This window comes from Narcine bancroftii, chromosome 2, assembly GCF_036971445.1.
Source record: "Narcine bancroftii isolate sNarBan1 chromosome 2, sNarBan1.hap1, whole genome shotgun sequence".
Taxonomy (NCBI): Eukaryota; Metazoa; Chordata; class Chondrichthyes; order Torpediniformes; family Narcinidae; genus Narcine; species Narcine bancroftii.
Genome location: NC_091470.1, coordinates 51,891,056 through 51,916,254, shown reverse-complemented (window position 1 = coordinate 51,916,254; position 25,199 = coordinate 51,891,056). Strand labels below are relative to the sequence as shown.

The following is a 25,199-nucleotide window of genomic DNA, read 5'->3' as shown; positions in this document are numbered from 1 at the left end:
TAAGTGATATAATCTAAAATAGAAAATATGGGAAATGTGTGGAGAGAGATACAGAATTAGTGTTCTGGGTCCATTAGCTTTTATAACATTCTTGTTCTGAATTTCCACCGATTTCTCTTTTTATTCCAGCATCTATGATTTTGGTTGATGTCAGTGGATATTACAGCAACCAACTGAATGCCTGATTCTGTCTTGCCACTTAAAGTGGTGCAGGCAAATTAGGGTTTTGGAATCTTTCAAATGTACGCTATATTCCAGTTTAATTCCATCATATCCTGTCAAAGTCTATAACTACAATTTGTACTGTAATTATTTTCCAATCTCTGAATTTCTTTTTTTTGAATCAATTATGGGCTACAGGAAATTTATGTCCTCCTTGCCAAAGTGGTTTTATTATGTGGAGAAGGGTGGCACAGTTTGCATAACGCCAGCAGCCCGGGTTCAAGTCCAGCACTGTCTGTAAGGAGTATGCATGTTCTCCCCATATCTGCATGGGTTTCCTTCAGGTGCTCTGTGTACCAGGGAATATAGGTCAAGAGGGTGTAATTGGGTGGCATTGACCGTGCTGTATGTCTATGCTTATGTATGACTCATGAGCCAAGAGGCCTGCTTTCATGCTATACTAATCTATGAAACTGCAACATCCCGATCCAAATGCAAGTCCAGCACACTTCTCAGATGGATACATAAGAACTTGTGGCGCAATGGACCAATAGACTTCACAACAAATTTCTGGGAGTTTGTGCACCATCTAGCTGCTATATTGCTTTACTGTGAAACAGCGATTGTAGTTCAGAATGAATGTGCTCAGGAGAGCTTTAGGATGTTTTGTGGGGACAAAAGAGCATGTTATAATTGAAAATTCTTGCCCTGTTTACCCACAAGGTAACTTTTCCTGGTTACTGCTCTGTAGTGTCTCCATAGATTCTGACCTTCAATCACCTGCACAGAGCAAAGGAGAGCAAAGTGCAGTCTAATCCAGCAAAAAAGTACTTGAAAATAAGGGAACAAAATTACTCCTGAAAAAAATAGCAATGTGGTAGGTCATTTTGTGTAGACTTAGGTACTTTAAATACTACAACTAAATAATTTGAGGTTTATATTATTTTAGTCATGTCACACGGAAATGAAAAGTTGTAACATTATTTATTGTGGTTCATTCAATCTGTTCTATTTAAATAATTACCAGATATCTTTCTGTCGTTGTAATTTAAGCTGTGCCCATGGCTTGCCATTTTTCACTGTGCTCTGCCCTTTCTGCTTCAACTTTCGACGTGCTGCCACAGTTCCTCTGTCCCTCGAAAGAAGAGCAACAAGTTCCTGGAAATTTGCTTCCAAGGACTGCAGATGTTGTCTGATATCTTCCATTTGTGACATTGTTAAGGATTCAGAGGGTTTAATGTCACCACTTGGTGTCTGAAATGATGAGCTCCAACCAGGAGAATCAAATTCTTGTTCACCTTGATTGAAGCAAAAATAACACTAATAAAGTGAAGCAAAATGTCATATTACATACACAAGTCTAAATTTCTTCATATGCTCCCCTCATTAAAAATAAAATCAGGCATTATTCATATTATAGTAGCATGTTGCAATGTGCCACAAGTTAAACTGTGCTGTTATTCTCATATACGCTATAAATCTGCTTGAGCTGTCCCACCCTCAACCTTAGTGTCCTTAAAGATTTTAAAAAATATCAGGTGACATTACGATGAATATTTATCCTACTGTTTATCCTCACAGATTTAAATGCTGCTTTACATTGTGGTCCTGTTACACCTTCTGGTTGTTGGAAGATGCATCTTAAACTTTTTAATCTGCGCTACCAAAGCACCAAACCATATTCGTGTGTTGCAATGATTGGAAATTATCGAAGAACTCACCAACAAATTCTAAACAACATTGAATTGGCAGTTGGGTTTTAAATAGGAAAATGGTGAGGAATAATCCTTCACTGAGGTCCTGTGTGCTTACAGGTCCTTCTGCATGACAATTTCTATATGGCATGGGGGATGGCCCAAACAAGCCCCACCAAAACCTTTCCAACCTGACTTAGGCAGAACTGTCAGTCTCAATCATTCAAAAGCTTTCAGCATCATTCACAAACTGCCAAGACAATTAAAATAAAAACACTTAAAAATACACAGATTTACTACTATTAACGACCTTCACACATGCTCCCCTTCGTTCAAACGGAAGAATGTTGCTCCAACATGACTGCCGAGGAATGATCAAATGAGTGATCACTCATGGCGATGTTGGTACAGTCGGATCTGTCTACATGTCCTGAAATTACTCAAAGTACAGGAGGAAAGGTTCACTCTGATGCAGGAACATGCTGACGTTCCCCTGTGCGAGTTCAGGCCATAGATTTGGGTTACTTGTTGTACAAGCTGGCACTTGGTATATATTAGATTACTGCCAAGAGCAGTGATGGTTCTCCTTGTGCCTCTTCTACCATGGGCATTTGCACAACTTCAGCTTGAAACAGGAAAAAGGCAAAGTTGCTACCAATGGTCTGCTTTGGCTGCCTGTTAAGTACCCGCAAAAACACAGTTCATTTTAATAGGGCTGAAGATCAGCCATCAACACCTGGCAAATGTGAACCACCGATTCCTATATTTTCATTTCCTATATATTCCAATACACTACCAAATACTGGTCCTGTTCCCCTGCAGTTAGGCAGGTTTTCTAATTCAGTACACCTGTAAGGAATACTACTGTGGGTGAAAAGAAGTTTGCCTGTTACTACAAAATGAGCTGCTTACATTACTTCAAAGTAATCTCCAGAACATGTAACAAATAAATAGCAGGTGAATCAGCACTTTGATTACCTTTTAGCGGAACGAAAAAATTACTTCTATCAGATTTTAAGGAGGGCTAAAATCTGTTCTGTAATCTATAGGAAGAAAGGAGAGGTTAAATGTTCTAAAGCAAATTGGAATGAAATTGTAGCAGGGATAGGAGAAAAAGAAATGTCTGACATAGGGTGTGTGTTGTCCAAAAAAACTTATCTATAACTGGCAATCTCACTACTACTACTTAATGAACCTTAATGTATACTTGAATAATTGTGTCTTGCTGTAGACACTTCTAGGAGATTGTCGAGAGCAAGATGTTATTCTTCAAACAGACATTAGCTTCATTGGAACAGCTCAGGAGGCTGAGGAGAGAGACACGAGACATGAACTCTCTTTTGCTTCTCTCCCTAAGTCTGACTGTATGAGGTGCTTAAGCAATTCTTGTTGGTGGAAAATCTGTATGCCTTGCAGCAGGCAAAAAGAAATTAATGTAATATGACCCTGTTTTATTACTATGACAATAAATTAAATCTTGAAAAGTGTGGCATTAAATTCAAGTGAAAGGCAACTGGATACTCACAGTTTTGCCTACAAATGTAAAAGGGAAATTAATTCCGTACCGTCATCAGTGAGGTCACTTAAAGATAGTGACTTAAACTGATATCTTGCATTGCTGTCTTCAGTATGATTGTCACTTTGGCTTTGAATAACTTCATCTGTGGCCACACCCTCTGATTTCATTGATTCAAGGTGGTAAAGAGATCTTGTTTTTTGAGTTGGCAGTGAGCACAGTCCAAGAGTAGAAACTAGTTGGCCTTTCTCCAACCGATCAGAATCAGCAGAGGCCTGTAATCGAGAAGTCACTGGTCTTTTTTGCTGTTTTGGATTGTCTTGAAGAAACAGTTTATTCAAAGTTCTTTTACCACAAAGCACTCTTCCATTTGGGTCTTGATCAAGGTTAACTTCGCAGCACAAGGCCAAAGATGGTCCACTTTGGTTGGCGAATCGTCGATGAAGGGAGTTGACTTCATTCTGCAATGCCAAGCGAGTTTCCGAAGCCCTGGTTTGATGTGGCATACCAACCCTGATGTTGGGCTGCAAGCCAATCACAGGGTCCACCTGCCAACAGGCAGCCATAGTTTTATTTGCAGTTTCTGAATCTGCAGAGCTTCCTGTTTCACAATCTTGATTTGCAGGAAATGTTGAAGAGTTCTCATTTGTTTCATTTTCCCAGGTTGTTCTGTTGAAGACATCTCTGTGGTCTCGCCATAATTCTAAATATATTCAAGATATTACAAATTTAGGCAGATTTAACTGTTCCGTAGAGTATGGGTTCAACATCTCTTTTATGTTCAGTGAAGTGCCTAAAACAATCATCCAGGCTCTTCCCATGCAAGAAGCTTTGTGGGCCAAAACACTGCCACTCATTCAAAATATTCTGCCTTCTGCTACCACGTGAACGGTTTCTTATGGGTCAGATTTGTTACAGTAAAATCTCTGGTATCTGACACCTATGGGGATTGGCAAGTTAAATTTCCAGTTCTTGAGATTGCATGTTGCGTAATTTTAAACTTCTCTATTCTTTTTACTTATTTATTTTCTGCGGTTTTTTTTGCCAGTTGCTTGAGGCTGTCACTTGTTTGAATTCCAGATAACAGAGGTTTTACAGTATTTAAATTAATCCAATGAAAACATTTGCCGAGCTATTAATATTTAGCTTAAAAAAACAATGTTAATCTACAACTTCGAAATAATCCATTCAAAACTTGAAAATTCAGGTCTTTCTTCTCATTGTGCATCTTGGAGGCACTTTGACAGGTTCACAATAGAATTTCTTAGCAATTTCAGTTTGGATTAATGAAAGTCTTAGAATCCTCCGAGCTCCAATCACACTGCCACTCTAATGTAATTCTGTCCAAGTGCGGAAAAATTGTAGGTTTTATCTTTCAGGTGAAAAGGTCAAAGAAAATAAATGATTTTTTTTTAATTCTATGCTATTTTATGAACTGGTGCATTGACATGATCGATAAGCATAGGATTATTGTGGACAGAAGGCCAAATATAGCAACTCTGTGGAAGGGTCGTCCAATCAGAAATAATCATACAGATGACATTGCTAAAAGTACAAATGCTTGTGTGGGAACCTAACTTTCTTCATCAATCTTATCTGTACCACAAAGAATTCAATCAACTCAGCCTGACTCTGTTTAGCATGAATAAACCCACACTGCTCTCCTTCGTTAAAACTCAACTTTTCAAATTAAAGTTTATTTTGTTTTTTTCTCATCTCTGCTGCAAAAAAATTCAAATGACCAATTCTTTTTTGCCTTATTTCTCTTACCTTTCAAATGTGCCAAATTTATGGCCCAAATGGTTTAATAGAGCAGCTATTTCATAAATAAGTTTTAGGTTTTTGATAGCACCAGATATTGCACTTGTTCGATGCCCATGCATGTGCTCCTGTGGCCAAGAAACAATGAGAACTCCACTTCATTTTTGTGACTTAAACATTGATGTGACCTTTCATGTTTTTTTTAAGACAGAGTTCCACTTTATCTTGAAAAGTAATGTCAGTAACTGAAGGATTATTCCAAATCCTCTGAACTTTACATAATGATAAACACATAGTTACAATTATTTTTATGGACTGTGGGTGTATAAAAGCCAAACAAACACTAAACATGTCACATTGGGATGAGCACGTAAAGAGAGGTCATTTTATTTCAGAAGTATGTAATCTCTTCTCTATAGGCCAAATCAGCATGCCACACACTTACACTATACTACCTCCCACTGTACTCTTGCAATAATATCAATTCCCTAATCATGAAAAATTGGCATTAAAAAAAACTTGAATAACACCATTTGACATCAATGTCAAACAACATAAAGCAGACACAAAAGGGAGACAATAGTTCAAGAACCAGATTCAGATGAACTGTTTTGTGGGTTGGTGGAGGTGAAGTGAAAAGAATCCCAATGTACAAATGTGAACTGAACTTGACATAATATCCCAATCACTCAGTTCCATGGTTAGATAAAAGTGCAGGTGTTGCCATGCAGGTGAACATTACTCCATTAAGTATTATTCCCGTGTACTCATTCATCCAGACTTGCTCCAAATTAGTGAAATTAGTCCAAACTAATAGAAACACATCTTCTGGACTGAAATTCAAAGAAATCTACCCCTCAAAATAAAAAAGACATATTTTATATATTTATTCAGCAAATACAAAAAGAAATTAATCCAATTAATCTATTCAATTAAGACCATCTGCAAATGATAACAACACTCCCTTCATTACATTACAATTTCTGCAGAAATCAGACATGAAAAGAAAATCCATCTTTCAGACCAGCATCAATGTTGAGATTAATGGATAAGAATTAAGATTAGAACCACAGAAGGGAGTTGTGTTCACCTACCCTAATTTATAACTGCCCTCTGTCTCTATGACTATATTGTATATCCTATCATCTTGTCCCATCCCCCAGGTTCTTTTTCCCTTTATATCCATAATATCACCCCTTTTCACTTTAGTCTCGATAAAGGATCCAGATGTTGACTGACCTTTTCTAACCAGGGATGCTGTCTGACTCTGGCTGGGAGGGGAAAAAAAACACTGCACTAGTTCTGGAGGAACACAAAAGCCACTTGATGCATTTTGTCTGTACATCATACACCACGCTTAAACACTAGACCTAAATAGAACACATGAATTATTTTTTCCTTCACAATTAATGCAATAGCCTTCAAACATTCAATGAAACATGATTAATTATGAAGAGTTTAAGGTAATTATTACTTGCAATTATTAAAACTTCAATGTACAAAATCTATATGGTGGTACCATTGTTTGCAGTGATGTTCAAAGGTGGCCTTCCAGGTACTTTGGCAAGAGGTGATCTCCTTTGCCAAGAATTGGCAGCTGCAGAGACTCTGGGGAAAAAATAATACATCTTAATCTTTCATACCTTGTATTCCGACCCTATACCCACAGCATGATGCTCCATGCTACTGTAAGATGAGACCTGAATGCCAGTTTGATATTGCATTTTTACTGTAATTACAGAATTACTATATTTGCCTTGGCGAGTCTGTTGTCTATCTCGTTGTCGATCGTTGCATCCGATGAAATGGTACAGCCGAGATAGGTAAACTGGTTGACCGTTTTGAGTTTTGTGTGCCCAATGGAGATGTGGGGGGGCTGGTAGTCATGGTGGGGACCTGGCTGATGGAGGACCTCAGTTTTCTTCAGGCTGACTTCCAGGCCAAACATTTTGGCAGTTTCCGCAAAACAGGACGTCAAGCGCTGAATGGGCAACTAAAGCGGCATCGTCTGCAAAGAGTAGTTCACGGACAAGTTGCTCTTGTATCTTGGTGTGAGCTTGCAGGCACCGCAGATTGAAGAGACTGCCATCCGTGCGGTACCGGATGTAAACACTGTCTTCATTGTTGAGGTCTTTATTGGCTTGTTTCAGCATCATGCTGAAGAAGATTGAAAAGAGGGTTGGTGCGAGGATTCAGCCTTGCTTCACGCCATTGTTAATGGAGAAGGGTTCAGAGAGCTCATTGCTGTATCTGACCCGACCTTGTTGGTTTTCGTGCAGTTGGATAACCATGTTGAGGAATTTTGGGGGGCATCCGAGGTGCTCTAGTATTTGCCAAAGCCCTTTCCTGCTCACAGTGTCGAAGGCTTTGGTGAGGTCAACAAAGGTGATGTAGAGTCCTTTGTTTTGTTCTCTGGACTTTTCATGGAGCTGTCTGAGGGCAAAGACCATGTCAGTAGTTCCTCTGTTTGCGCGAAAGCCGCACTGTGATTCTGGGAGAACATTCTCGGCGACACTAGGTATTATTCTATTTAGGAGAATCCTAGCAAAGATTTTGCCTGCAATGGACAGCAGCATGATTCCCCTGTAGTTTGAGCAGTCTGATTTCTCGCCTTTGTTTTTGTACAGGGTGCTCTCTGAACCCTTCTCCATTAACAATGGCGTGAAGCAAGGCTGCGTTCTCGCATCAACCCTCTTTTCAATCTTCTTCAGCATGATCCTGAAACAAGCCATGAAAGACCTCAACAATGAAGACGCTGTTTACATCCGGTACCGCACGGATGGTAGTCTCTTCAATCTGAGGCACCTGCAAGCTCACACCAAGACACAAGAGCAACTTGTCCGTGAACTACTCTTTGCAGACGATGCCGCTTTAGTTGCCCATTCAGAGCCAGCTCTTCAGCGCTTGACGTCCTGTTTTGCGGAAACTGCCAAAATGTTTGGCCTGGAAGTCAGCCTGAAGAAAACTGAGGTCCTCCATCAGCCAGCTCCCCACCATGACTACCAGCCCCCCCACATCTCCATCGGGCACACAAAACTCAAAACAGTCAACCAGTTTACCTATCTCAGCTGCACCATTTCATCGGATGCAAGGATCGACAACGAGATAGACAACAGACTCACCAAGGCAAATAGCGCCTTTGAAAGACTACACAAAAGAGTCTGGAATAACAACCAACAGAAAAACCTCACAAACATTAGCGTATACAGAGCCGTTGTCATACCCACACTTCTGTTCGGCTCCGAATCATGGGTCCTCTCGGCATCACCTACGGCTCCTAGAACTCTTACACCAGCGTTGTCTCCGCTCCATCCTCAACATTCATTGGAGCGACTTCATCACCAACATCGAAGTACTCGAGATGGCAGAAAGACTACACAAAAGAGTCTGGAAAAACAACCAACTGAAAAACCTCACAAAGATTAGCGTATACAGAGCCATTGTCATACCCACATTCCTGTTCGGCTCCGAATCATGGGTCCTCTACCGGCATCACCTACGGCTCCTAGAACGCTTCCACCAGCGTTGTCTCCGCTCCATCCTCAACATTCATTGGAGCGACTTCATCCCTAACATCGAAGTACTCGAGATGGCAGAGGCCGACAGCATCGAATCCACACTGCTGAAGATCCAACTGCGCTGGGTAGGTCACGTCTCCAGAATGGAGGACCATCGCCTTCCCAAGATCATGTTATATGGCGAGCTCTCCACTGGCCACCAAGACAGAGGTGCACCAAAGAAGAGGTACAAGGACTGCCTAAAGAAATCTCTTGGTGCCTGCCACATTGACCACCGCCAGAGGGCTGATATCGCCTCAACCATGCATCTTGGCGCCTCACAGTTCGGCGGGCAGCAACCTCCTTTGAAGAAGACCGCAGAGCCCACCTCACTGACAAAAGACAAAGGAGGAAAAACCCAACACCCAACCCCAACCAACCAATTTTCCTTTGCAACCGCTGCAACCATGTCTGCCTGTCCCACATCGGACTTGTCAGCCACAAACGAGCCTGCAGCTGACGTGGACATAACCCCTCCATAAATCTTCGTCCGCAAAGCCAAGCCAAAGAAAGAAGACAGAATTACTGGTCAAGACAGATCAGCACCACCTATTAGGAACATAATGCTATGGGCTCAGCTGAAGCTAGGTCTCCAGTCTATAATGTAAACTCTTTTTTTAAATATGATTTTTTATTTTTCACAATGTAAACCATATCAACCAAAATATGTACAAACGTATTTCATTAAATTTACACAGTGGTCTTTTTTCCCCTTCCCCCCCTCCCTCCCCTCACCCCACCCCCTCCAAAATCCATAAATATTCAACTTATACAATACAATAAAACTATAAAACAATATTTTCACACAAAGGAAAATAAACAAGAAAAATGCGTCATCTATTTATTACACACTGAATCTAGTCGTTTTGTCTTCTTATCATTTTCATTCTTATTTTAGGGGATAGAAGTCGTAGGCAAGCTCTCTCTGATATGTTCCATGTATGGTTCCCAAATTTGTTCAAACATTGTGACTTTATTTTTTAAATTATATGTTATTTTTTCCAATGGAATACATTTATTAATTTCCATGTACCATTGCTCAAGACTCATGCTCTCTTCCATTTTTCAAGTTGATATAATACATTTTTTTGCTATCGCTAAGGCAATCATAATGAATTTCTTTTGCACTTTATCCAATTTGAGGCCTAATTCTCTACTTCTTATGTTACTTAAAAGAAATATCTCTGTTTTTTTTGGTATGTTATTTTTTGTAATTTTATTTAGTATCTGATTTAATTCTTCCCAAAAAGTATTTACTTTCATGCATGCACAAGTTGCATGTAATGTTGATCCCATTTCCTTCTTACAGTGAAAACATCTATCCGATAATGTTGAATCCCAATTTTTTTAATTTTAGAGGAGTTATATATACCCTGTGTAACCAATTATACTGTATCAAGCATAACCTTGTATTTATTGTATTCTTCTTAGTTCCAGAACATAACTTTTCCCATACTTCATTTTTTATCTTTATGTTTAGATCCTTTTCCCACTTCTGCTTAGGTTTATAGTTGATTTCATTTTCCTTATCTTGCAGCTAATGTACATGTTGGTTATAAATTTTTTGATTATCATTGTGTCTGTAATCATGTATTCAAAGCTGCTTCCTTCAGGTAATCTCAAGCTGTTTCCCAATTTATCCTTTAAATAAGCTTTCAATTGATGATATGCAAACATGAGTTATTCCATATTTATACTTCAACTGTTCAAATGTTAATAAATTATTTCCCAAAAAAGTTTTCTAATCTTTTAATTCCTTTTCTCTCCCATTCTCTAAAGGAAAGTTTGTCCATTGTAAAAGGGATTAGCAAATTTTGTGTCAATAGTAATTTTGGTATTTAATAATTTGTTTTTTTTCTCCTTTCTAAGTGGATCTTCTTCCATGTATTAAGTAAATGATGCAGTACTGGTGAGTTTTTATATTGCAACAGCTTTTCATCCCACTTATAAAGTATATGTTCCGGTACCTTTTCCCCTATTTTATCTAGTTCTATCGTAGTCCAGTCTGGTTTTTACCTTGTCTGGTAAAAATCTGATAAATACCTTAATTGTGCAGCTCTATAATAATTTCTACCCATGATTCGGAGCCGAACAAGAGTGTGGGTATGACAACGGCTCTGTATACGCTAATTTTTGTGAGGTTTTTAAGTTGGTTATTTTTCCAGACTCTTTTGTGTAGTCTTCCAAAGGCGCTATTTGCCTTGGCGAGTCTGTTGTCTATCTCGTTGTCGATCCTTGCATCCGATGAAATGGTGCAGCCGAGATAGGTAAACTGGTTGACCGTTTTGAGTTTTGTGTGCCCGATGAAGATGTGGGGGGGCTGGTAGTCATGGTGGGGAGCTGGCTGATGGAGGACCTCAGTTTTCTTCAGGCTGACTTCCAGGCCAAACATTTTGGCAGTTTCCGCAAAACAGGACGTCAAGCGCTGAAGAGCTGGCTCTGAATGGGCAACTAAAGCGGCATCGTCTGCAAAGAGTAGATCACGGACAAGTTGCTCTTGTGTCGCTCCTAGAACGCTTCCACCAGCGTTGTCTCCACTCCATCCTCAAAATTCATTGGAGCGACTTCGAAGTACTTGAGATGGCAGAGGCCGACAGCATCGAATCTGAAGATCCAACTGCGCTGGGTAGGTCACGTCTCCAGAATGGAGGACCATCGCCTTCCCAAGATCGTGTTATATGGCGAGCTCTCCACTGGCCACCGTGACAGAGGTGCACCAAAGAAAAGGTACAAGGACTGCCTAAAGAAATCTCTTGGTGCCTGCCACATTGACCACCGACAGTGGGCTGATATCGCCTCACACCGTGCATCTTGGCGCCTCACAGTTCGGTGGGCAGCAACCTCCTTTGAAGAAGACCGCAGAGCCCACCTCACTGACAAAAGACAAAGGAGGAAAAACCCAACACCCAACCCCAACCAACCAATTTTCCCCTGCAACCGTGTCTGCCTGTCCCGCATCGGACTTGTCAGCGACAAATGAGCCTGCAGCTGACGTGGACATTTACCCCTCCATAAAGCTTTGTCCGCGAAGCCAAGCCAAAGAGAAAGAGAAGAGATAATAATTTCTAAAATTTGGAACTGCAAACCACCTTGATTATACCTCTCTGCTAATTTATCTAATGCTCCCCTTGGATTCCTCCCTTTCCATAAGAATTTCCTTATTATTCTCTTTAGTTCCTTAAAGGATTTTTCTGATAAGGGAATTGGTAATGTTTGAAATAAGTATTGTTTCCTTGGGAACTCGTTCATTTTAATGCAGTTTACCCTCCCTTTAACGTTAGTGGTAATTCTTTCCAATGTTCTAAATCTTCCTGCAATTTCTTTATTAGTGGCTGATAATTTAGTTTGTACAAGTGGCTTAAGTTATTATCTAACCTGATCCCTAGGTATTGGATTGTTTGTGGTGATTCTTTTTTAAATTCTGTATTGTCTGCGTTACTCATTGGCATCACTTCACTTTTATTTGCGTTTATCTTGTACCCTGATATTTCTCCATATTCCTTCATTTTCTTATGTAATTCTTTTACTGATCCCTCTGGTTCTGTTAGATATACTATGATGTCATCTGCAAATAATCTGATTTTATACTCCTTCTCCTTTATTTTTATCCCTTTTATTTTATTTTATTATCAGTTCTGCCAAAGGTTCTATTGCTAAGGCAAACAATGAGGGGGCTGGTGGACATCCCTGTCTAGTTGACCTACTTAATTTAAAGTGACTCTATACATACCCATTTACTGTTACCTTCGCCAACGGTCCACCATTATACAATGCTTTAATCCAATTTATATATTTTTCTGGTAGATTGAACTTCTGTAATACTTTAAATAAGTAGTTCCACTCTACTCTGTCAAAGGCTTTTTCTGCATCTACAGCAACAGCCACTGTTGGTTTCTTATTTCCTTGAATTGTGTGGATTAGATTAATAAGTTTGCAGACATTGTCCGCTGTTCGTCTTTTCTTAATAAATCCAGTTTGATCTTGTTTTACTATTTTAGGTACCCAATCGGGCAATCTGTTTGCTAATAATTTTGCTATTATCTTATAGTCTGTGTTAAGTAGAGATATTGGTCTACATGATGCTGGTGTTAATAGATCCTTCCCCTGTCTTTGGTATTACTTTAATTATTGCTGTCTTACATGAATCTGGCAATTTTTGTGTTTCTTCTATCTGATTCATTACTTCCAGGAGAGGAGGAATTGATAACTCTTTACATGTTTTATAAAATTCTACTGGAAATCCATCATCTCCTGGTGTTTAATTGTTCGGCAGCATTTTTAATATATCCTGTACTTCCTCTATTTCAAATTGTTTTATTATTTTGTTTTGTTCCTCTTCTTGCAATTTTGGCAGTTCAATTTTAGCTAAATATTCCTCTATTTTATCATCTTTCCCCTCGTTCTCAGTTTGATACAATTGTTCATAAAATTCCTTAAAGTTTTCATTAATCTCTGTTGGATTATACGTAATTTGTTTGTCCTTTTTCCTTGATGCCAGTATCGTTCTTTTAGCTTGATCTCTTTTAAATTGCCAGGCTAATATTTTATGTGTTTCTCCCAGTCATAATACTTTTCCTTTGTTTTCATGATGTTCTTCTCCACCTTTTTATTTGGATTGTGATCTTGTTCACAGCGTCAACTGATTTTGCAGTGACGGTTATTCCCCCTCTACCTAGCCCTCTCCAGAAAACACCTTTTTATTTTTAAACACATATAACAAAGCTCTCTCTCTTCTTTTCCTCCCCTTACTCCCTTCGTTCCCTTCTCTTTTCCCTCTTTAGTTCTTTACAAATACATTGTTTTTACATCTTTATATATACTTTATCACCATTCTTCATTCTTGTTACATCTCTTCATCTCTTCTCCTGTCCTGCAAATGTTCTGCGAATTCTTGCACTTTCTCTGGATTCGAGAACAGTCTGTTTTGCTCCCCGAGGTATAAATATTTTAAGAAAAGCTGAATGTCTTAATATGAATTTGTAACCTTTTTTCCATAAAGTTCATTTCACTGCATTAAACTCCTTCCTCCTCTTTAAGAGTTCAAAACTGAGGTCTAGGTAAAAAAATATTTTTTGACCCTCGTATTCCAATGGTTTATTATCTTCTCTAATTTTATTCCTTGCCCGTTCCAGTATATTTTCTCTTGTCGTGTATCTCAAAAAGTTTACTAAGATGGATCTTGGTTTTTGATGTGCCTGTGGTTTTGGAGCTAATGCTCTGTGTGCCCTTTCTATTTCCATTTCTTCCTGCATTTCTGTCATTCCCAAGACCTTCGGGATCCATCCTTTTATAAATTCCTTCATGTCTGTGACTTCTTCACCCTCCTTCAGGCCCACTATTTTTATGTTGTTTCGCCTACTATAATTTTCCAACATATCAATTTTCTGAGATAACAACTCTTGTGTCTCTAATTTTTTTGTCACTTTGTTCCAATTTTTCTCTTAAGTCATACACTTCCATTTCTACAGCCGTTTCCTGCTCTTCCACATTCTCTACTCTTTTCCCTATTTCTGTCATTACCAGTTCTATCCTTTGCATTTTATCTTCTGTTCTTTTCATTTTCTTTTTAATTGCATTAAGTTCTAATGATAACCATTCTTTTAGTGATCTCATTTGTTCTTCAAAAAAGACTTTATCTATATTCTGTTCATCAGTTTTACCTTTTATTTCTTTGTCCACCCATAATGTTAACTCTGTTACTCCCACACAGGCTACCCAACTAGCTGAGTAATTCTACTAATTTCTGTTTTTATTTCACATTTAGAGCATCCACATAATTCTATTTTTGAAATCTATTTCTTTCCCCCTCTTTCTATCCTTTTGTGCTCTTTTCCAAATATTTATCCAATTATCTTCCAAATGCTTTTCAACCATTCTCACAGAACTCTCTGAGCATCACCTGTGATAATATAATTCAAATTGGATCTCAGTTACTATTTTCAATTTCCATTCTAAAACTTTGGTACGTTCATGTAAATCTCAGTGTACATTAAAACTACTGCATCTGATTTTAAATGTTGTAATCTCTAGTAGAATAATTTTAAACACTCTCAAGGTTTTACACAAGACGTTTGAAAAACACATTTGTACATTTGTCATAAGGGTCTACAACCTGAGAATTAAATTAAACGGGCAATGATCAGCTGCAAAGAGGGTCTTCTGAATTTGACAGCATTTTTCAAGGGTTATTTACTGACAGAATATTCATACTGAATCAAGACATCCCAAACTCTCTTGACATGAGTATCAGAGAGGAGATTAAGAATTTTGTCCAAATGTTTGTTATTTTCAAAATTATGTGCAACTTCTATTCATGGCAAGTTGTTTGATCTATTAAATTTGTCTTTGTAAGCCAGCTGCTTGTGGAGATATCATTGGAAAATTATATTAGAAATTGATTTTTTGTTTCTTTCTGTGCATTAGTGAACTTTATGTTCATTGAGGCCACACCTCTGGGTTACGTCAGCAATCGGGACCAGCACCAAAACTCCGTATTGGGAACAGTGAAGGCTCAATACAGATTAGAGTCTAGCAATTACTGTTTACTATGTTAATGGCTGAACACTCAGATTTAGCAGCGGCATTAATCCATTTAAAATAAACCATGCTCTCTTGCTTATGTGATGTACTTTAAGCAGTCATCTGCTAATAACACCAACACTAATCTCTTGGCTTAAAACCTCCAAACCTGTAATAATGTCTTAAATAAATCATGGAGGAGTCCTGCTACAGCAACAATGTCAATAATACCCTAAGGTGTTTTGGTTGTGCTGAATATTGAATTATAGTGTTAAGAAATTAATTAATATATCATGTATATTTTATTTATTGCATAACAATTATAAACAATGCATATTTTACCTCCTTGTTCTTAGAGGGGATTGAAACATGAATGCCAGTCTAAAAGGACTATCCTAATGTACAAACTTGATTTTGGTTTCAAGAATATATTATCATGAATCTATGTTTTATATATATATGGAACCACACATTTTTCAACAGTTATTTAGTGGGTATGATCTCAGGCATATATCTATGAGGGTGTAGGCTCAATGAAGCAGTTCTGAAGACAGAGCCAGTGAACTAAATAAAGCTAAAGGTTCCGTGATGGTCACATAATTACTACATTTATCATGTCACATAAATGAAATTCTTTAACTTTTGCCTATTGTAAGGCAGACAGAGAGTCGCTGCTTGTCCACTGTCTCTCATAGAAACCCACAGCACCTGGTGTACCTAGGTGGTCTCCCTTCCAAGTACTGACCAGGCCTGAGCCTGCTTTGTTTCCGAGATCAGACAATCTCATGTGTATTCAGGCTATTCGGCTTCTATATACCATTTCATAATGAGATGAAGGCATCAATATATACTGCAACATAATGCATTTTTTGAACACCTCTGTCCAAACAGTGTTACCTTGCAATGGGGTCTTTTTTCTTATGATTAAAGGCACTCTTGGATTCTAAAAATTGTGTTTTCTGATATTTGTTCAATGGTTTTAATGATGGATGACGACTGATAGAAGATTCTGTCACTGAATCATAACTGCAATCATTTTGTTGTGGGTTTTGGTGCTTGGATCTTACCTGCAAGAGAAGAATATAAAATTAGTCATTCTGATAAATAATAACATTATCTGTGGTCTTTACTCAAGTCATGCCTCTAACTACAAAAATAAAATAAAATTTTAAAATATATTAATTTTTAAAATTAAATTTAAATGTACAACACAGCAACAGGTCATTCCGGTCCACGTGCCTGTGTCATCCAAACACACCCAATTAACCTACAACTCCCATACGTTATGAAGGGTGGGAGGAAACCAGAGCACCTGGAAGAAACCCATGCAGATGCAGGGAGAACGTACAAATTCTTACAGACTGCACCAGATTCGAACCCAGCTTGTTGGCACTGAGCTAACTGCTACGCTAACCATGCCGCCCATTCAAGATACCTTACAGAACAAAAAATTAACAGGAGCTAAAAGGTGACTAAAAGCAAGAAACACACTGAAACTCTCCAAAGTTGGAGTTGTACCTCACACAATAGATGATTTTCATGGGAGCAGGATAATCAGCTCAGCTCCAAGTTCATGTTCCTTATGGCAGTGCCCTAGACCTAACTATTTTCCCTCCTAACAAGGTCACGGTCAGAGCGAAAGGAGAAGGAAGGATTGAGACACAACGGGAGAGAGGAGAGGGAGGATAGTGAAATGGGGTGGGGAGAGGAGAGGGAAAATGGAAATACAGGGGAGGGGAGAAGGAAAGATGGAGACATGGGGAAGACATGGGGGAGAAGGAAGGATGGAGACTCGGGAAGAGGAGGATGGAGATACGGGGAGAGGATAAGGATGGAGACACGGGGAGAGGAGAAGGAAGAATGGAGACATGGGGAGAAGGAAGAATGAAAATGGGGAGATGGATGATGAGTGGATGGAACCTGGTGGGGAAGGATGATAGGTGCATGAAACGAGGATGGAAAGAAAAAGTGACAAAAGAGAGACATACCCAGGGTGGACTGGTGGGAGTGGGAAGTGAACACAAGGGGATAAGTTATTGATTGATGACAGCAAAATGTTCAACTCCACTTGCAATTCCTGCTGACTGCCAAAATCATATAGCCTGTGCCACACATAGCAAAGTATGAAAAGCATCCAGGTCACAATGTAAGACTATCATACCACATTCATTTGATATTAAAGTATGTCATTTTATCTACATCACCTACCATTGAGGTCCTGGGCTAATGGTGAGGCAAGTCAGAAGCTTGTTGAGCTATGTCAAGTGATAAAGTTGTTTTACTGCCTGGAGAGATACAGATGAGCAACATGATGACTTGTACTCCCCTGCACGAGTGCAGCTCCAAAATCACTCCCATCAACTTCAATACCATCCAGAACAAATCACACACCTCCTCTACACATTAAGGAATCACTGCCATCATCAGTAGTCAAATGTGACACCCAAGCACGTCATGTAAAGAGGGATCATAGCAATTCACCAAGTTTCTCCTTTGAAATACAACCTTTGGCACTAGAAAGGAGCAGAGCACATGCCTCTCACAATCACCCACCCATGTCCTCCATCTCCCAGACTTGGAAACAGATCACCAATATTTGTTGCTAAGAGAAAGCCTGGGATTCCCTGGAAGTAGATGAGTTGCACTGCAAGGAGTGCTGTGGCTCATGAAACAGAATGTCACCCATTTCGGTGGACAAGTGTGGGGAATAAATCCTTGCTTTACTCGTCACACATCTACCTCACAGGTAAAGAAATCTAAAGCAATAAACTTTTGCAGCCCTTTATGGAAAGATATTCAGTAAGATTTCATGTCACCCAGATAAGTGAAGTAAGCAAACCACAAGGCTTTTCTTGAAATAGTTTGTACAAACATTTTGGCATTGGTCTAATTTTTTTCCTATGGTAGTTTTAGTCTTCATCAAAGCAAATTTGAAATAGTCACTAATCTCAGGACAGGAATCTAATTTGATTGATTTGGAAGTCACTCCAAAGTCACAACAGCTAAAGGATGAACTCTTACAGAGAAATGCATTTAATTTAATTCCAGTGTAACAGAGGCTAAGCTGAAGCCAGTTCTAAATCCTGAAAGAAACAAAATCCATCATAATCCTTTCATTTAATTCAGAACAGTGGCCGACAGCCAAAATGATATACTGTATATAACTGTGAGCATGGAAAGAGTAGCATATCAACATAATTGTTTTTTCTTGAATATGACCTATCTGCACAAGTGAAGCTTAATATGTTAACACTGCCCACATTTTCCCAACAGTATGATGCATTAAGCTGCATTCACATAGTTCTGCAAATGCCGAACTAACAAATAAGATCTAGGATTTCCTATGGCTGGATACAATCATTGCAAGCTGACCTACCAACTAATCAACCCATGATAGACCAGGTAATTTTACAAACTGGCAAAATTAGAGAACACACGAGCATTATTTTAGATACTTAGCTATCTGTTCAAGCTGCATATTAAAAATGGAGCTTCTTTTGGAACTGCATTATAACATCAATTTTTCCCTTTTAAAATAAAAGTTGTTTAAAGGAGAGTGTAAAGACAACAAAACATTACTGTACAATTTTTTTTTTAATTGAGACATAGCAGACCATTTCGGTCTATGAGTCTGTGCCATCCAATTGACATCCCTGGTAGGTTTTGAAGGGTGGGAGGAATTAGGAGACCCCAGGGAAAATCCACACAGACACGAGGAGAACATACAAAATCCTTACAGACAGCGCGGGATTCGGACCTCAGTCCCGATCGCTGGTGCTGTAAAGATGTTGCGCTAACCACTACACCAACCATGCTGGTACTCTGCAAATAGATTTAGAAATTTGACAAACAATATGCTAACTATTCAAATAGAAATAAATGAATTTTCTTTCATGAAAAATACCCCAATTATACTGCAATGTTAATTCAAAATAACTCAGCAGCATTTGGCCTGTGTCAATGCCCTGTAAAGAGTAGTGAAGTCTATCTGGGTCCATTTGGCCCATGTCAATGCCCTGTAAAGAGTAGTGAAGTCTATCTGGGTCCATTTGGCTGTGTCAATGCCCTGTAAAGAGTAGTGAAGTCTATCTGGGTCCATTTGGCCCGTGTCAATGCCCTGTAAAGATAGTGAAGTCTATCTGGGTCCATTTGGTTTTAATGACGCTGATCAAAGGACGACAAGAAAACATGAAAGCTCTTGACAAGGAAGTTATCATCTTGACACCCATCTGGAGCACCTCAGCAGCCTTTAGTTTATTATCTCCTCTGTAGTGGATTTAAGTCAATAAATGTTTTTTTCCGAAAAGTTCACCAATCAACCACTTCCATTAAAAATAGCCCCAGTATTTCAAAACACAAGAACTACTGCCTTTCACCCTGAGCCTTAATTCTCTATACACATTTCTTACACACATCAATGTTAGAAAATGAGAAAGAAATCTGGAAAACACCATTTTGAATTAACAATTTGACAAGACACTGCCCGACGGTGCAGATGAAGCATGCAAAACATAAGCTCCAATACACAATTGGACCATTGACACCAGTGCTGTGTTGCACTCCCAAATGTTGTTTTCACCTTAATAATATTGAGCCTCAGGTAACTGGATCACTTTTTACTTGCACAGAGCCAAAGCAATGTGGCACACAAGCTAAGAGCAGTATGGTTTGTGCAGTGATTAGCTCAATGCCTTTACAGAACCAGCAATCGGAACTTGGGTTCGAATCCTGCGCTGTCTGTAAAGAGTTTGTACATTCTCCCCATGTCTGCATGGGTTTTTCCCAGGGGCTCCGATTTCCTCCCGCCATTTAAAACGTATGGGGGGGGGTTTAGGTTAATGGGTGTAAATTAGGTGGCACGGACTCATGGGTTGAAATGGCCTGTTACTGTGGTATATATCTAAATCTAAAAGAATTAAGAGGGATTTAACTCTGATGACCACTAATTGTTCAACCTTCCAACATATCAGAAGAGGTTTTTAAATTAAAAGAAACTAAATAAATTATTCTCTGAATTAAATGGCATTGATAATGAGACAAGGTGTAATGGCACACATTAGCATCCTGAAGTTATGTTGAGCACCATTTGCCTTCTGTGCATCTTCTAAGGAATCCTGCTGTAGTATCACACATTCTGCAGTGATCCCGTACTCAGCAGATTTCCTCAACTATTAAGTAACTTTCACCTCAGTCGCACAAACCATTCGGGATCAGAGACTATCTCCTCGTCACTGTGTACTTTCAAGTTATTATCATCCCGTCGTTCAAGTGCAACCCAATGAAACAACATTCTCCTGTCCTCGGTGCAAAAACATGCAAGCATACATCCAAACATATAATGTATGTATGGACAAACAATACATACGTAGTATGTATACATGTAAATAGATAAATATTGTTTAATAAACAGTAGAGTCTTGGAGGGTCTGTATGAGCATTCTCATTGTCCATGGGAAGAAGCAGCTTCTAAGCCTGCTAGTGCTGGGTCTGATACTCCTGTTTCTCTTTCCTAATGGGAGTAGCTGAAAGATGCTGTGCACGGGGAGGTAGAATCCTCAACAACTGTGATCCTCTCTGCCGCTCTTATTGTCCTGTGGATTGACCTCTGATCAATTCAATGCACTGCAGCAACTGTACCACACTGTGATGCAGCCAGCCAGGATGCTCTTGATAGAGTTCCTGTAGAAAGTTGACTGGATGGTGGCTAGTAGCCTTCCCCAGCTCAGTTTTCTCAAGAAGTGTAGTCACTGTTTTGCCTTCCTGACAAGTGCGTCTCCGGATAGGTCACTTCTTGAGGTCTCCGAAGAACTTGATGCCCTCTACTCTCTCCACTACTGAGCTATTCATATATAGTGTAGGATGGTCTGGATTGTTTCTAGCTTCGACACCTGCATGACGGCACACGGATCTGATGTCAGAGCCTGATGTTCCTGCTCCACTTCCAAACTCAGACCCTCCTAAGACATGGGCTGAATCCAAGCTCAGCTTCAGACTGACCCCAAGAGAATATTTTAACTTGAAGAAGGGCTCAGGCCCAAAACATCGGTAATATATCTTTACCTCCAATGGACGCTGAGTTCCTCCAGTATTTCTGTGCATTTACTACAATCACAATGTCTGCAGACTTTCATGTTCACTCCAGGGAATATTTTATTTTACTTAATGATTTCCTGCACTTTAAGGTATTTTAATTGCTCCATTTTTTAATGTATATTGAACCATTTTAAAAGTCTCTTTGCAGAGATGTATTAAAAATAATACAAGGGTTTTACAACAACGCACTACCAAAGGGTCAAATGGTTGGTCCAGAAGAACGTCATGTGATCCACTGCCTGAGGCCTCGTTCCTGCTGCACTTTCCCAATCCAGATCAGGGAAGTTTGAGTAGGTGGGCAACAAGCTCAGGCAACACTCCAGGTCCAGTAAGACCTATGCCTCTATTCTCCCATATCTCTGAAATGTCAGTTTACATGTTTTTCTGGGATTCTTTTATCCTTTCCTGGTGTGTTTTGTCCATGATGCTTCCATGTCTGTCTCCATTCATTTCTAAATCTCCATTTCCACTCTACGCTTTTCACCGTTGATGCATTTTACTACCTAAAGTGTGCAACCGCTTTAAGATGCTCAACTTGGATTAAGTAATGGCAACAGCATCAACAAAAACCTTATGACAAATACCATCTGCCTGCTCTATTTCCAACTGCCGCCAAGCATCTGCACGACAATTGTTTTCTTTGAATCATTAGATAAACACAAGAGAAGCAGGCAAAGTTGCAAATTCCACAAATGGCCTTACAATTGGACAGTAAGTTTGTCAAACAGGAGGAAAGAGCGATGAGAGAATGTCCAACATTCCACCATCTTCAAACTTCCCATTGAAAACAGCAGAGGGTTCTTCATTATATGTATTTAAATCTCAGGCAGATCGCTTCTTGAATAATATGGAAATGATGGGGAACAGGCAGGTACTGTAAGCTGAGTCCATGGCTAGATCAGTCAGGCTCTTATTGAATGGCGGAGCAGGCTCAATGTGCTGGATAGTCTACTCCTGCTCTTTATGTTTTATGTTCTATTGTATTACTGTCGGATCTTGAACAATCATTTGAAACAGTAGTAGGCATCAGGTTAATAGTCCATGGCAATGTTTGTGTTAACAATGGACAGTTCTTTGTTACAGCTCCTCAGTGGGTAGGAACTTGGCCGCATCTGCCAAACCTCAGTGGCTGCACATGCATTCAAGCTGTCAGATGGAAACTTTCATCCCATTACTTTGGGTCTCAGAGGCGCCACTGTGCTACCCAGTCCTCAGCTAAATAGAAATTTACTTAGAAAGCACAGGGCATAACAGATGAGATCTTAAGAGGAATCGATAAAAGTAATTTAATTAAGATGCTCTGGTGCTTTGTCTGCTATAAGATCTATTTGTTTTGCTACAATCTCATTACCTTTCATGTCGCTCTTTGATACACTATTTTGTCAATAACTAAAATCTAAAATTGTTACAGCTATTTGAGCTTTCACACGACTTGCCTATCATAGCAAAGGAGGATCAGGTCATTCTGCTCTATCTCTATTCAGCATTAAATTCAGGAGAAGAATCCAAGACCATGCCATTCACTTTCAGATGGCACAATCCAACTGGTTGGAAGACCAGTTGTGGATGGAATGTGGAATTACAAACACACAGACTGCCTGGACTTGACCTCTTCCCATCCTTCTTGTGAGGACATCATGCCTTCCTCCCAACTTTTCCATCTACAGGCCAATGTTCATTGACGAGAACATTTTGAATGTCCTGCAGTGGAAAGCTTCATCTGGATGGAAAGCCATGGTGAGGCTTTCCAATGTAGAACCATAGAACATTACAAACAGAAACTGGCCCTTTGACCCTTCTAATCTGTGCCAAACTATTTTTCTGCCTCGTCCCACTGACTTGCACCCATAACCTTCCCATCCATGCACCTGTCCAAACTTTTCATAAATGTCAAAATTGAACTTGAATTTACCAATTCAGCTGGCAGCTTATTCCACACACCCAGCCCTCTACATGAGGAAGTTCAAGATGCTTTCATTGTCATGTAATAATAGAGAAAATGTAATATTACACAAAACTTCTGTTAGCCTGCCTTAAGGCAGACAAAAAGTCACTATTAGTGTCACCCAGCACCCCTTATAGGAAGGTAGAAAGCATAGCAAACAAATGTCCCCTCATATTCACTGAGTGTCCGTGGATTCACCTCCTGCACTCCCGCAGCCTCTGCAGCCACACAGACCTCTCTCCTATCTGTTGGCAACCAGAGCTCCAGATCCAAACCTCCAATACAAATAGGAAGCCTTCAGCATCAGAGACCCTTTGGGTTTGAGAGCCCTTCTTGCCATCAGCACCCTCACAAATCCCAGTTCTAAAATCTGGTTCCCATTGCCAGTCTCCAGGAGCTCGCAGCCTGTGCAAGTCCTTGGACTGCAAGGTTCCTTTTATTTTTTTTCCCTTTCACCTTATGTCCTCTAGTTTTTTTAAATCTCACCAAACCTCAGTGGAAAAAGCCTGCTTGCATTTACTCTATCTTTACCCATTATAGTTTTGTAGAGCTCCACTAAATCTCCCCTCATTCTTTTGCACTCCAGGGAATAAATTCCTACCCTGTTTAACCTTTCCCTTTAACTCAGTTCTTCAAGTCCTGGCACATCCTCTTAAATTTCCTCTGCTCTTTTCCAATCTTATTAATATCTTTCCTGCAGATCGATAAGCAAAACCACACAGAAGATTCCAAATTTGGCATCATATCCAAAATTTTCTCCTTTCTCAGTAAATGTGACTCCTTACACACACAGCCCCCCTCCTCTCTCTCTCTCCCCCCACTCCCCCCCCCCATTGCCCCATACGGTGTCCGATAATTCTCCAATTTCAAGTAACCTGCTCCCCTCTTGGGCCCTTCCCCCCAACACCCCCCCTTCCCCCCAACACCCCCCCTTCCCCCCAACACCCCCCCTTCCCCCCAACACCCCCCCTTCCCCCCAACACCCCCCCTTCCCCCCAACACCCCCCCTTCCCCCCAACACCCCCCCTTCCCCCCAACACCCCCCCTTCCCCCCAACACCCCCCCTTCCCCCCAACACCCCCCCTTCCCCCCAACACCCCCCCTTCCCCCCAACACCCCCCCTTCCCCCCAACACCCCCCCTTCCCCCCAACACCCCCCCTTCCCCCCAACACCCCCCCTTCCCCCCAACACCCCCCCTTCCCCCCAACACCCCCCCTTCCCCCCAACACCCCCCCTTCCCCCCAACACCCCCCCTTCCCCCCAACACCCCCCCTTCCCCCCAACACCCCCCCTTCCCCCCAACACCCCCCCTTCCCCCCAACACCCCCCCTTCCCCCCAACACCCCCCCTTCCCCCCAACACCCCCCCTTCCCCCCAACACCCCCCCTTCCCCCCAACACCCCCCCTTCCCCCCAACACCCCCCCTTCCCCCCAACACCCCCCCTTCCCCCCAACACCCCCCCTTCCCCCCAACACCCCCCCTTCCCCCCAACACCCCCCCTTCCCCCCAACACCCCCCCTTCCCCCCAACACCCCCCCTTCCCCCCAACACCCCCCCTTCCCCCCAACACCCCCCCTTCCCCCCAACACCCCCCCTTCCCCCCAACACCCCCCCTTCCCCCCAACACCCCCCCTTCCCCCCAACACCCCCCCTTCCCCCCAACACCCCCCCTTCCCCCCAACACCCCCCCTTCCCCCCAACACCCCCCCTTCCCCCCAACACCCCCCCTTCCCCCCAACACCCCCCCTTCCCCCCAACACCCCCCCTTCCCCCCAACACCCCCCCTTCCCCCCAACACCCCCCCTTCCCCCCAACACCCCCCCTTCCCCCCAACACCCCCCCTTCCCCCCAACACCCCCCCTTCCCCCCAACACCCCCCCCTTCCCCCCAACACCCCCCCTTCCCCCCAACACCCCCCCTTCCCCCCAACACCCCCCCTTCCCCCCAACA

General features: G+C 41.0%; 1 protein-coding gene across 8 annotated transcripts in view; it reads right to left on the bottom strand.

The window, feature by feature from the left end:
- LOC138753536 (uncharacterized) overlaps positions 1 to 25,199 on the bottom strand; it is a 107,644-nt gene that overhangs the window by 24,773 nt on the left and 57,672 nt on the right. For 7 of the 8 annotated variants that reach the window (XR_011351230.1, XM_069916674.1, XM_069916671.1 and 4 more), the window contains 4 exons: positions 16,107 to 16,276; positions 6,653 to 6,741; positions 3,422 to 4,075; positions 1,187 to 1,460 (listed from right to left, as the gene is read on the bottom strand). Coding sequence is in view for 7 of the 8 variants with exons in the window: in XM_069916674.1 (XP_069772775.1) it covers positions 1,187 to 1,460; positions 3,422 to 4,075; positions 6,653 to 6,741; positions 16,107 to 16,276 (1,187 nt within the window). In the remaining variant the exon portion in view is untranslated. The remainder of the gene's footprint in view (positions 1 to 1,186; positions 1,461 to 3,421; positions 4,076 to 6,652; positions 6,742 to 16,106; positions 16,277 to 25,199) is intronic. The other variant, XM_069916676.1, reaches the window with a different exon arrangement.